The sequence below is a fragment of the Plectropomus leopardus genome, chromosome 14 (assembly GCF_026936395.1).
Source record: "Plectropomus leopardus strain MGB_pleo_1.0 chromosome 14, ASM2693639v1, whole genome shotgun sequence".
Taxonomy (NCBI): domain Eukaryota; kingdom Metazoa; phylum Chordata; class Actinopteri; order Perciformes; family Serranidae; genus Plectropomus; species Plectropomus leopardus.
The window spans coordinates 8,442,355-8,453,801 of record NC_142189.1 but is presented as its reverse complement, the minus strand read 5'-3'; the positions used below and the strand labels follow the sequence as shown (position 1 = coordinate 8,453,801).

The following is an 11,447-nucleotide window of genomic DNA, read 5'->3' as shown; positions in this document are numbered from 1 at the left end:
TTGAATTATCACGTAAATACATGCAGATACTATACAAACACAACCAGCGTTGTTTTCTTAATAACCAGCTGATAAGACTTTCTTCTTAAATAACCTTTTTACTGAAGCTTTGTTAAGATGAATAATTTATAGAAATAAGTTGTTTGGATGATCATCTACTGAAGTAAAGTCCATGGACTTGTTATTGCAGTTGTACCACTGACATCTGCTGGACAAAATAAATACTCAAATTTTACCACTAATACTCATTTCCAAATTTCAGACTTTCAAACTAAGAACTATAAAAGCCATCTCTGATTAGTTGTTTAACACTTTAACTTGGTGTAGTGCTATGTATTTATAGTAAATTATGCGTATATGTCTGTAAAAGAAAGTAGTAACTACTAACTATATAAGAGGGGAAATAAATGAAACAGACAGACACTGCACAGGTACTTGCTGCTTGTATTGTGGTTTCGGAGGGGATGTTTTAGCCTCATTCATGTAGGTCTTTGTTTTCTTTAGTATCAAGTTTCATTTCACACTGGCGGTGTGAGCATCTACAGCTTAGTGACACATCTACTAAAAAAAAAATAAAAATCGAGAAATAAAGCCAGCGTGACTCAAACTCATGGAGGCCGGTGGAAATTACTAATCACATACAAACCACTGCTGGAAATGACTGTCGCACAGCTTCCCACGCATCAACTGAAAAATCCATTTTCCATACATATATGTCTTTTTCTGGCTGCATGACTGATAATCACCTGACAGCTGGTGTTTCACAAGTCTTTGGGAAAATTACTAATGTTACCACACTGAAAGGTTACAAGATGGAAAAGCAGTCTGACTTCTGCAGGACTTCATTTTGTTATCACATGTGTGCACATCAGTCCCTCCCTTTGGAGAGATAAGATATCTGAAATACTTCCTTTTTATTTTCTGTGTCCACTGTCAGCGTGCGGTAACTTCTGTCCTTGATGTTATCTTACATATTTGCTTTTATGTTCTTATTCTTAAGGTCTCATCATCATGTTAGTCTCATTTCACAACCCGTCTTTATCACAGACATGAAGACATGAAATAAATCTACCAAAACAAAGTGCATGCAGGCGACAGATGCCCTGAGAATATAGAAAAATGTGAACAAAATGTATCATTTGTCATCTTTATGGTGAATCCTCGAGCGGCTTCATCTCATTGTGCGTCACTGCGTGTCTCCATGTGACACAAAAGGAATGCAGAAAGTTTTGTTTCTGAAACCTTTACCTCTCAAACAGGTGTACGAGTGATGATGGTTAACATTTTTAAAAACTTTGGCAGACGTCTCGCTGCCTGTTGGACTGAGCAACAGTTTTTATGATCAGCTTAAAGAGTCTGCAAACAACATCTACAGATAACCAGCATCTCATACAGGTAAGATATGTTAATCATGTCATTATAGATTCATATTTTATATTTGTTAGATTTACCTGAGGAGGGAATTTAAATAAAATTTTAGGAAATCTGAACAGAAAATACGTAAGTAAGAAAACTTGAAATCGAAGCTTCTTTACACAGACTCTTGTGGAGGAAATGTGTTGAAAGTAATAATGGAACAAAAATAAAAAATCTAAGGTTAAAATCAATAATACACACTTCCTTGTGCCACTGGTTCATGACTGCTTTTTTTCAGGTGGTTCAGGATTACTGCCTCTGAGTCCTTTGCTGTTTTTGTTTAATTCCTCTTAAAAGTATCTCCACTTACTTAAAACCGGATTACATACATACTTAAATAATTTAATACTATAGTTTTTCTGTTTTGAAACCTGTTGGGTTGGTCCTGAAGGGAGATTAAATGTCCTGGCAGATCAAGTGCATTCATCTGAGATTACATGATACTGAAGAGGTAGAAAATGCTCACAGCTGCTTTGCACAAAAGTGTTTGACTGTTATGTAGTTGGCTAAGTTCAGGCCTGTTTGGCGTCTTCAGTCATTCTGAGGAAACATTTACCACCAGACAAGTACAAACTTGTTTGTAGCTGTCGGTTTTTGTCTTATTATGTCCGTCCTTTAATTTGTATTTTAAAATTTTTTTAACCATCTTTCTCATTCTTATCTCTGACTCAATGTATTCCACTCTGAATTAACTTAAAGGAGCAGTTCACCCCAAAATACACATCTTTCTTCTTACCTGTTGTGCTATTTATCAGTTTTTTGATTGTTTTGGTGTGAGCTGTCGAGTGTTGATGTCTTCCTTCTCTTCAGTATAAAAAAATAATAGATGGCACTCGGCTTGTGGTGCTCAAAGCGCCAAAAAAACTTTTGAGATACACCTTGTTGTGAGCAGTTACCCATCAACTCTATCACCATGCAGAAGGAAGCGTGCATCTACTCATGGGTGAGAGATTCGTGCTTGACACACTGATGCGCATATGTAACTCACAAATGTAGCTTATTTGTGGTTTGCAGAAATGTACAATGCCAATATTACAATTACAATTCCTCGGCGAACTAGCAGTAGATGCACGCTTCCTGCAGAAAACTGCTTACAACAAGGTCTGTGTTTTATCTTGAGTAACCGGGTCATCATTTCTGGAAAGAGACATGGGTGTTGAGTTTTTCAAATGTATTTTTTTTTGGGCATTTTGAGCAACACAAGCCGAGCATATCTCCAACACTTGGCAACTGACGCCAAAACAATAAAAACTGAATGACAGTACTACAGAGAAGAGAAGAAGTGGGGGTTTTTTGTAATTTGGGGGTGAACTGCCCCTTAAATACAACAGCCTGGCAATCGTTACTCTATTTTACCAACATGATTGACAGATTCTCACACATATATGAATAAATATAAATATTTTCTTCTTTTTTTTCTTTCAGACATGAGAGACCGGCTGACGCACCTCCATCAGGTGCAGACTGACTCTGACGGTTTCTGCACGGTGGAGCTGGACAATTTATCAGCTCATGAGGCAGCAGCAGCATCACAGACCATCACTGACCAGGACCTGGATGGCGTCCTGCAGGAGGCCCAACAGATTCGTCTGGAGATCCAGCACATCCAGAACGACATCAGCGAGCTGAAAGATGTGAATCACCAGGCTTTGAACAAAACCTCATACGCCACTGCTTCAAAGCGGGACTCTAATGCAATCGGGGCGGATATCAAACGCAGGGGAGAGTCTGTGCTGCAGCGGCTGCACATGATGAACGCCCTCAGAGGGGAGCTGGAGGCCCAGCGTGGCAGCTCTGACCCCACAGCTCGCATCGCTCGAACACAGTACCAGTGTCTCAGCAACGCCCTGCGGGAGGTGATGTTCAGCTACAACGACACAGAGATGAGCCACAGGGAGGCGTGTAAACGGCAGATCCAGAGGCAGATGGAGGTGGTGGGCAGGGAGGTCAGCGAGGAGGAGCTGGAGGAGATGATGGAGAGCCCAGAGGTGAATGTGTTCAGCGCCCAGGTGGAGGGAAAAACCGCTCGCTCGGCTTTCCTGCAGATCGAGAGCCGACACAAGGAGCTGCTGGAGCTGGAAAAGAGGATCGAGGGGATCCAGGAGCTGTTTCTGGATGTGGCCGTGCTCACAGAGGAGCAGGGGCTCGCCATCGAAAACATCCAGAAAAACGTCCAAAATACTGGAGTTATAGTTGAGGATGCAGTGTTTAAGCTGGAGAGAGCCACTGCATCCGATAAAAACAACCCATTCAAGAAGATGTTTTGTAGCTGTTTTCCATGTTATAACTAAGTCTGATGAGGATCGGTGGCTTTGGATCAAGTCCACTAGTCCACGTGGTAAAACCAAAGACTGCATTTAAAGATGGACGACATGACAGATCCCCTTTAAGTGTAACTTTCAATCTTGATCACCCTCTGGTGTCTGTCTGCAGTATGTGTCATAAAGCCCGCCTCTCCATGTTAGTGAAAGGGACATGGGCCAAATTAAAAACTCAAAGTACTCACCAAATAACCTTAATTTTTCCCAAAGATGGTTTCAGTCACTGAAGATAGTTCTCATAACCCTCATGTTTGTTGAAGTGTTTTTATGGTAAGTTTAATTTTAATGAGTTGTTCAATTCTACAAAAAGCGTATTTTTCTCTATGATTGACAGCCGCTTGTGCCAATCCATGCACTTGCATTCAATGGGGTTACTTGCAATTAGTTGGACAGGCGTTTTGGCGAATATCACTTCTGCACAGAATCCAGCTCATCACCATCGCAAGATGGCAATGCCCTATCTCGGATATTTTAACCTCACTGAAGCGTATTGCGGGCGTGTTGTCTGTAGGTAAAATTAAAAACTAAAGGAACAACCGATGAAGATTTTTTCAATTATCAGTCCCTTTAAAAAAACTGTTTTGATACTGACAGGCTTACCACAAGATCCATGTCATAGCTGTTCTGGAGCTTTTGATCAATATAAAATATAGTGAGACTCAAACTGAAATGCTCTGGTCCCAGAATGGAGACGTGTGTCAGATGTGTATTCAGGCTCAGTGAAAGTTTAGTTTAGTGAAAGTTTAGTGAAAGTTTTAATGTCCATAATGATAAAGTGAAGTTAGTCATATCATGTGACATTAGCATCATGAATGATTAAAAAATCATTCATGAGCTTAATGTTTATTAAGCTATATACTTTTTTATTTGGGAGACATTTTGGGCTTAAGCTGAAAAGCCATATAAATAAAGATTATTATTATTAGTATTTTTATTTACTGACTTACATACAGTTACTAAATGAACCTTGTGGTGAGAAAATTTTCACAACTGCTTATTATTATTATTAATATGTTGTTATATTTTTATGTTAGTCTGTGTCTCCCCCTTATTTCATCCTGACAATAAACTGTTGTTTAAGTGTAAAAAAGTATTTGAAGTTTATCTCAAACTTTATGCGCAAACGCTCAAATCCACCTGCGCGCTTTTAATGTTCAATAAAGCAGCGTGAGATGAGCGTGGTGGATGTATCGCCTCTTCCTGGACTCAAACCTGTGGTGTGTGTGTGAAGCTGTGGGGGAGAAGGCGTGATCTTCCGCGTTAGTACCTGCAGCTGCTGCAGGCTGTTTCACGATCAGCGTGACTGCGAGACGACCTTAAAACACTGACAGATAGATGAGCCCTGTGCATGTTGAAATTTAGTGATAAAACGGAGAGAAAAAGAGGAAATGAGTCTTTCCGTGGTCACTCCTTCTGCTTTAGCGACTTTTATAGTATAGCAGCGCCGGAGGAGAACGCAGTAAGGTATGTGTGTATCTGTAATATAATATTAGTTTAGTTATAAGGACTACAATAATCGATTCGTAACTCGCTGCGGATCCATACCAACTTTTTATTGTTTCGAAGCTATATTTCCTCATAATGTTTTGCCCAATGATGCTTCAATGGGATGTATTTCCTTGTGTAAGACTGTTGTTTTGAACATCACAGTTAAGTAACAGATTGTCACGATGGTGAATAACTGAGACCTGAGTCGTCTCTCTTTTAAGATAAAAGCGTCTCAGCTGAGGAAGTAACAGTTTCCTCGTGAAGAGTTTAAACAAATAGCTAGTCATCTGACTTCAGAAAGTATATCTGAAATACTAATTAACCAATAATGCTTAAAAAAGTTTGCCACGGCCCTTGATTTTTAAAAATTGAAAGAAAAAAAACAATATTGCCTGAATACAATAAAAGGCCCAACATGCACAAAAGTAACTCAGTAAAGTAAAGACGACTAAACACACCATATTAAAATGTAAAATATTAATTCGTAGACATTACATTACCATGAGAAAGAAATTGCTTATTTTAATAATTGATAAAGCTCATTTACAAGATCTACAATTCCTTCAACTAAGAGGCACAAATCAAATTTGCAACAACCATAATTTCCTCTAAATATAACATGACATCTGTTAACCACCTAGCATGTGAATTGTGTTAAATTTTATAATTTAAACAGGGGAAAAATAGGGAGGAAAAAGTATTCAGATCTTTTACTTTAGTAAAAGTACCAGCACAATACTGTTAACATACTCCAATACAAGTGCAGGTCTTGCGTTTGAAATGTAAAAAAAAAAAAAAAAAGCAAAGAAGTTTTATTAGTAAAATGTACTTAAAATATAAAAAGGACAAGTATTCATTTTGCAGCAACATGGAGCTTGTGGCTGATTACTTCATATTATGATGTTATTTTACATTAATGGATTGTGGATGCTGATGCATCATTGTGTAAGCAGCATTTTACTGTTGCAGCTGGTAGAAGATGAAACAAGTTTTAACTCCTTTATATACAGTTTGGTGGTCTAGTCCAACCCACAAGTGTCAGGCCGTTCCAGTGGGTCACAAATTAAATCTGAGGGCTGGACAGTGTTGAACAGAATAAAAAACAAAGTCTCACCTCACAAGTTTGTATTAATTTTTAGACATTTTGACAATTTGTTTTATGGAGTCATAATGTGCTGGAACGTTTCTTCCACTAAAATTGGCAGGCATATGCTGCGTGTAGACGAGTATGCCGTTATTTTTTCTGGTGTGTCACATTCGACATGACAGATGCTCCGGAAAACAAGGTCAGTAAATAGTACAAAGCAGCATGGAGGCCAGTGAAAAAGTGAAAGTGATTACGTCTTTTTTATGTCTCTTACTTTTTCAGTTTTTTAGCAGTAGTGCTGAAAAAGGGGCTAAAATTATCGTGTCCACCTGGGTGTCATATTTCAATCACTGCGGACTGGACCTGATCTGAGCCAGAGCCGATAAATTACTGCTGCGGAGTGATTTGGACTGAATGATGATTGCAACCATGTCCATTAACACAAAATTCACGTTAGCATGTGGGTTTTTTGTAGGCTTTAATTGGGACCAGTAACATCCTGGAGTCTGGTTGCTTTGCAGCTGCTCAGATTCAAGAAATAGTCAGGCACACGTACCGTCCTGTAAAATGATGAATTTTTACTTTACACTGTTTTCTTGTATAGATAAAACAAAAAGATATAACATGTTTATTATTAAGCTTTAAATGTGCTGGGTGGGGGATTTTGTTGATCTAAGCTAGCTGGTTGCTGGCTGGCAGATTTATAGTTAAGACTTGTATCACTCTTCTTATCTAACTCCTCATCAAAAAGCAAATCAACAGATTTCCCCCAAAATGTCTATTTGTCTCAAAACAAATGTAGAGGTCAGAGGTGAGTCAAGGTGTCTGGCTCTTGTTGCAGGTGAGATGAGGGACCGACTGAGTGAGCTGCAGACGTTGACCTCCAAACCTGCAGGGGAGGAGTTCAGGCTTGAGGACAACCACATCACCGAGGATGAGGATCTGGAGCAACACGCCATCGTCTTCGAGGGCGAGGACGTGATGGACGGCATCTACAAAGAGGCCCAGGCGTTGAGGAAGGAGATGCTGCTGCTCAAACTGGACGTCAAGCGTCTTGGGAAGCAGAACACCAGGTTCCTCACGTCCGTCCGGAGGATCAGTAGCATCAAACGGGACTCCAACGCTCTGGGGCGGGACATCAAGGCCAGAGCGGAGGCCATTTACGCTCGTCTGCAGAAGCTGGGGAAGCTGAGCAAAGAGTTAGAAGAGGAGCACGGGCCCACATCAGCTGTGGCTCGCATGGTGAGGTCACAGTGTATTTCTCTAAACAACGCCTTCCACGAGGCCATGTCTGAGTACAACGAGGCCGAGATGGTGCAAAGGGAGAACTGCAAGACCCGCATCCAGAGGCAGGCGGAGATCATGGGCAAGGAGGTGACCCGGGAGCAGATCGACGAGATGATCGAGACGGGCAAGTGGAACGTCTTCTCGGATAACCTCCTCCTGGAGGGGAGGACTGCCAGATCGGCTCTCAACGAGATCGAGAACCGGCACAAGGAACTGCTGGAGCTGGAGAGCCGCATCAAGGACATCCACGAGCTCTTCTTCCAGTTGGCGCAGCTGGTGGAGGAGCAGGGCTGCATGCTGGACAACATCGAAGCAAATGTAGGTGCGACTGAGGACTATGTCGCCAAGGCCACGGTTCAGATCAAGAAGGCCGTGAAGTACAAGAAAAACAATCCATGCAAGAAACTCTTTTGTTGCTGCTTCCCGTGCTGCAATTGACACAGCATCAGTGCTATTTTTATCTCAACATTACGAGAATTTAAAGATAAGATTCAAATCAGCTTCCTCTGTAAAGATGCCTGTAATGGATTGCTTAAGTTTGTGTATTTATTGAGCTCAAAATGGAGCATTAACGTAATTTTTGAGCAGCAGTAGTGTCCGAATTTGACACTTCACTAGTTTAAGCTGAAAAGAGGCCTCAGTTTAAAACCACACACCCATATGCAAATGTGTACAGTATGATATAAGTGTTATTTCCTGATTGCAGCATGCAGGATTGCCGAAGAGACGTCTAAGCTATAATGCAGTGCACAAGTTGTATGTCAGCTTTAAACTTTGTAACGTAGTTGTGAATTTTGGTGGGAGGAAGCAGGGGACATGACGCCCTCAACATTAAAGAGTCCATTTCATGAGCATTTAAATCTTTGACACCTCAGAAAATTGGTTTGATTTCTTTCAAAAATAAAGGAAATAACAGAATGATAAACTTGACAAGAAATATCCTGCAAACTGCAAAAAATATAAGTAAAAGGTGATAAGGAAATTAGCTGAAAATTAGCTAGGGGGAAATATTAAATATGTTTTTTTTTAAACGTGTAAACAAAAAATCCAAAAGACAATATTTATAATTTTCTTACATAGAAATTAAAAATGATATTACAGAAAAAAAGGGAAAAAGTATTTTAGTACTCTCTTGAGGTCTGTTTTTATTTTTTGTGTGCTTATTTTCAGGAATTTGTCTCTTTTTATCACTTCATTATTTATTTCTTTATTTCTTTTTTTTTATCATTTATTTCTTGCTAATTCTTAGGCCATTTCTTGTTAAGTTGCTCGTCATCTCATGTTTTGATTTTTTGGGGAACGGCATTTTTTAGGTAAATAAAACATATTGTGTTGCTGACTCTTCCACATAATAACAATGATAATAATAAACTTTATTTATATAGCACTTTTCTTAACAAGGTTACAAAGTGCTTTTTAGATAAGCAGCAGATTAAAAACATCTACTGTATGGAATATACTGTTTATGGAAAAATGCCCCATACAACCCACTCTGAAAAATCTGAACTATCCCTTTAAGTAATGTGAATAAATGCCTCATACTGGCTTTTTAAATGTATATAGACTCGGTTCCACAGCCTGATTGGCTCCTCTGTAAACTGGAACTTAAAGTATTTCTTCTTACAGCTGTTGCTTCACAAGTCTGTAGAAACACATTGCACGCAGCTTAGCTGCTGATTGTGGTTAGCCGGGGAAGCGAGATAGATTTGTGTGGATTGTGTAACGACATATCGGCCACCCCCATTATCACCAGCGTGTAGGCCGGGGCTTCATGTGTCTCAAGATTTTTAACTTTTTTTTTGCCTCACATGACAAAAAACTGTTTGTATTGCCTCCACTTTTAAGAGATTAAACAGTGTCATCTTTAACCCCTTGTTTTCCTGTAGCTTCACTGATTAAACCATGGGGCAGATTTTCTCAGATTGTCCCATTCAGAATGTAACTAAGTGCATATACACAAGTGCTGTACTTAGGTACAAATTTGAGGTACTTATACTTTACTTGAGTCTTTTAATCCCACTTTATACTTTTACTCCACTACATTTCAGAGGGAAATATTGTACTTTTTACTTTACTACATTTATTGGAACACTTTAGTTACGCTACTTTACAAAATAAGATTTTTGCATAAAATTAAACAGTTAATAAAATTAAATTACAACTAAAATTATTAGGTGATTAATCAATAAGCCGATTTACAGAAAATTAATTAGCAACTATTCTGATAAACATTTGAGTCATTATACGTTTTCTCTCTTTCATTTTCTTTTAAATAATTTTGAGTTTTTTGGGGTGATTTTTTTATTTTTCTGAACTGGTACATTTAAGTCATTTTTTCCTTCATTTTTAGAAGCTTGGACTTTTAGGGTCTTTTTTAATTTTTATAAATTGGGTACTTTGGCATCTGTCTTAATTAATACTTCAATCATTTTGTTTTTATTCTTTTAATAGTTTTGAGTGTTTTGGGTGTTTTTTCATTTTTCTGAATTGGGTACTTTGGCGATTATTTCTATAAATATTTAAGTCTGTAATAGTTTTGAATTTTGCATGGTGCTTTTTCTAGTTTCTGAATTAGATACATTTTCCTGATTATACTTACAAACTTTTACTCAAGTAACATTTTCTTAAATATTGCAGGACTTTTACTTTTAACAGAGTGTTTTCACAGTATGGCAGCTGTACTTTCACTTAAGTAAAGAAAATGAATATTTCCTCCACCACTGGTTCCATACAAAAGGGCAGCAGAGTCTATATGCACATGAATGTTTGCTCAGGTAGTCAATAGAGAAAGAGAAACTAATGAGGTCAGAGTACTCTCTGTTTACACAGCAGGCCCATATCATTGTCCTATATGATAGTAAAATTAAAAAGACCTTTATTCTCCTGTGTGTGGCAGTCCATTATCCACTGGGGGATTCCCAGTTATCCACCAGTTAGGCTCTATGACTAAGACCATCATCACTCTTCAGACTTTCTCTGAGAGACACCAGTGGGTGTTTTCAGTCTCCTGCTCTGTGTTGAAACCAGTTTAAGGTCTGCGATGATTGCACATCATCAGCAGCGTGTGGTTTGTGGTGGCCTTTTACCGGCAGCGTGACTTTGCACTGTGACGTCATACGTCGCATAGGTAAACTTACCTGTTGTCCTCGTGACATCATCGTGTATAAGGCGGTCACCTGTTTCCTTGTTTTTCGCACCAGGATGGCCGAGTGGTTAAGGCGTTGGACTTAAGATCCAATGGACATTAGTCCTCGTGGGTTCGAACCCCACTCCTGGTAAAACCGGAAGTTTTAACCGTCATCCTACGAGCCTAATATGGAAAATTAAACACAGGTAACTCACGTGCTTAAGAAAAAAAAAGAAGAAACCTCTATGTATCACACAACAACAACAAAATGCAAAACGGAAAAAAACGAATGCATGTGGATATAATCGTAGTCAATAATAAACATAAAATAATAAAGCTACAATAATGAAATACGTTCAGTATTACGTCTTATTTAATTATCGCCATGCCTGCATTACCGTATATATTTCTAGCAATTATTTATTATTTTAATTATTAATATTTGTATTTCTTTATTATCATAATTAGTTTATTTACATAGCTGATTAATAAATACAGAAATAAATAAATACAAAAAGTATGTCCTGTTCAACTATATTTTTTTCTTTATTTTTGCACGTATTTCCGTATTTATTTCAGTGATTATAATTTAAATTATTTAATTTTGTACTTATTTATTTACATTTTTTTTAAAAATGAGTTTATTTATACAGCCCATGGATAAATACAGAAATAAATAAATAAATACAAAAAGTAAGATATTTACGTTATTTATGTCTGG

The 11,447-nt window shown here is 38.4% G+C and overlaps 2 protein-coding genes and 1 non-coding gene across 3 annotated transcripts; all 3 read left to right on the top strand.

Moving 5' to 3' along the window:
* Nucleotide 1: 1 nt before the first annotated feature.
* LOC121953935 (syntaxin-11-like) lies at nt 2-4,801 on the top strand. The gene is made up of 2 exons (XM_042501218.2): nt 2-1,395; nt 2,842-4,801. The coding sequence occupies exon 2, from the start codon at nt 2,844-2,846 to the stop codon at nt 3,705-3,707; it is 864 nt and encodes a 287-aa protein (XP_042357152.2). The 5' UTR covers nt 2-1,395; nt 2,842-2,843; the 3' UTR covers nt 3,708-4,801.
* Nucleotides 4,802-5,044: 243 nt separating this feature from the next.
* Nucleotides 5,045-9,467, top strand: stx11a (syntaxin 11a). Its single transcript, XM_042500928.2, has 2 exons — nt 5,045-5,201; nt 7,154-9,467. The coding sequence occupies exon 2, from the start codon at nt 7,159-7,161 to the stop codon at nt 8,035-8,037; it is 879 nt and encodes a 292-aa protein (XP_042356862.1). The 5' UTR covers nt 5,045-5,201; nt 7,154-7,158; the 3' UTR covers nt 8,038-9,467.
* A 1,327-nt stretch (nt 9,468-10,794) lies between these two features.
* Nucleotides 10,795-10,877, top strand: trnal-uaa (transfer RNA leucine (anticodon UAA)). The gene has a single exon. It is a non-coding gene; the product is annotated as a tRNA-Leu (tRNA).
* Nucleotides 10,878-11,447: the final 570 nt, after the last annotated feature.

Coding starts and splice junctions, on each gene's coding strand:
- LOC121953935 (XM_042501218.2), top strand. CDS start 2,844: ATGAGAGACCGGCTGACGCACCTCCATCAGGTGCAGACTGACTCTGAC.
- stx11a (XM_042500928.2), top strand. CDS start 7,159: ATGAGGGACCGACTGAGTGAGCTGCAGACGTTGACCTCCAAACCTGCA.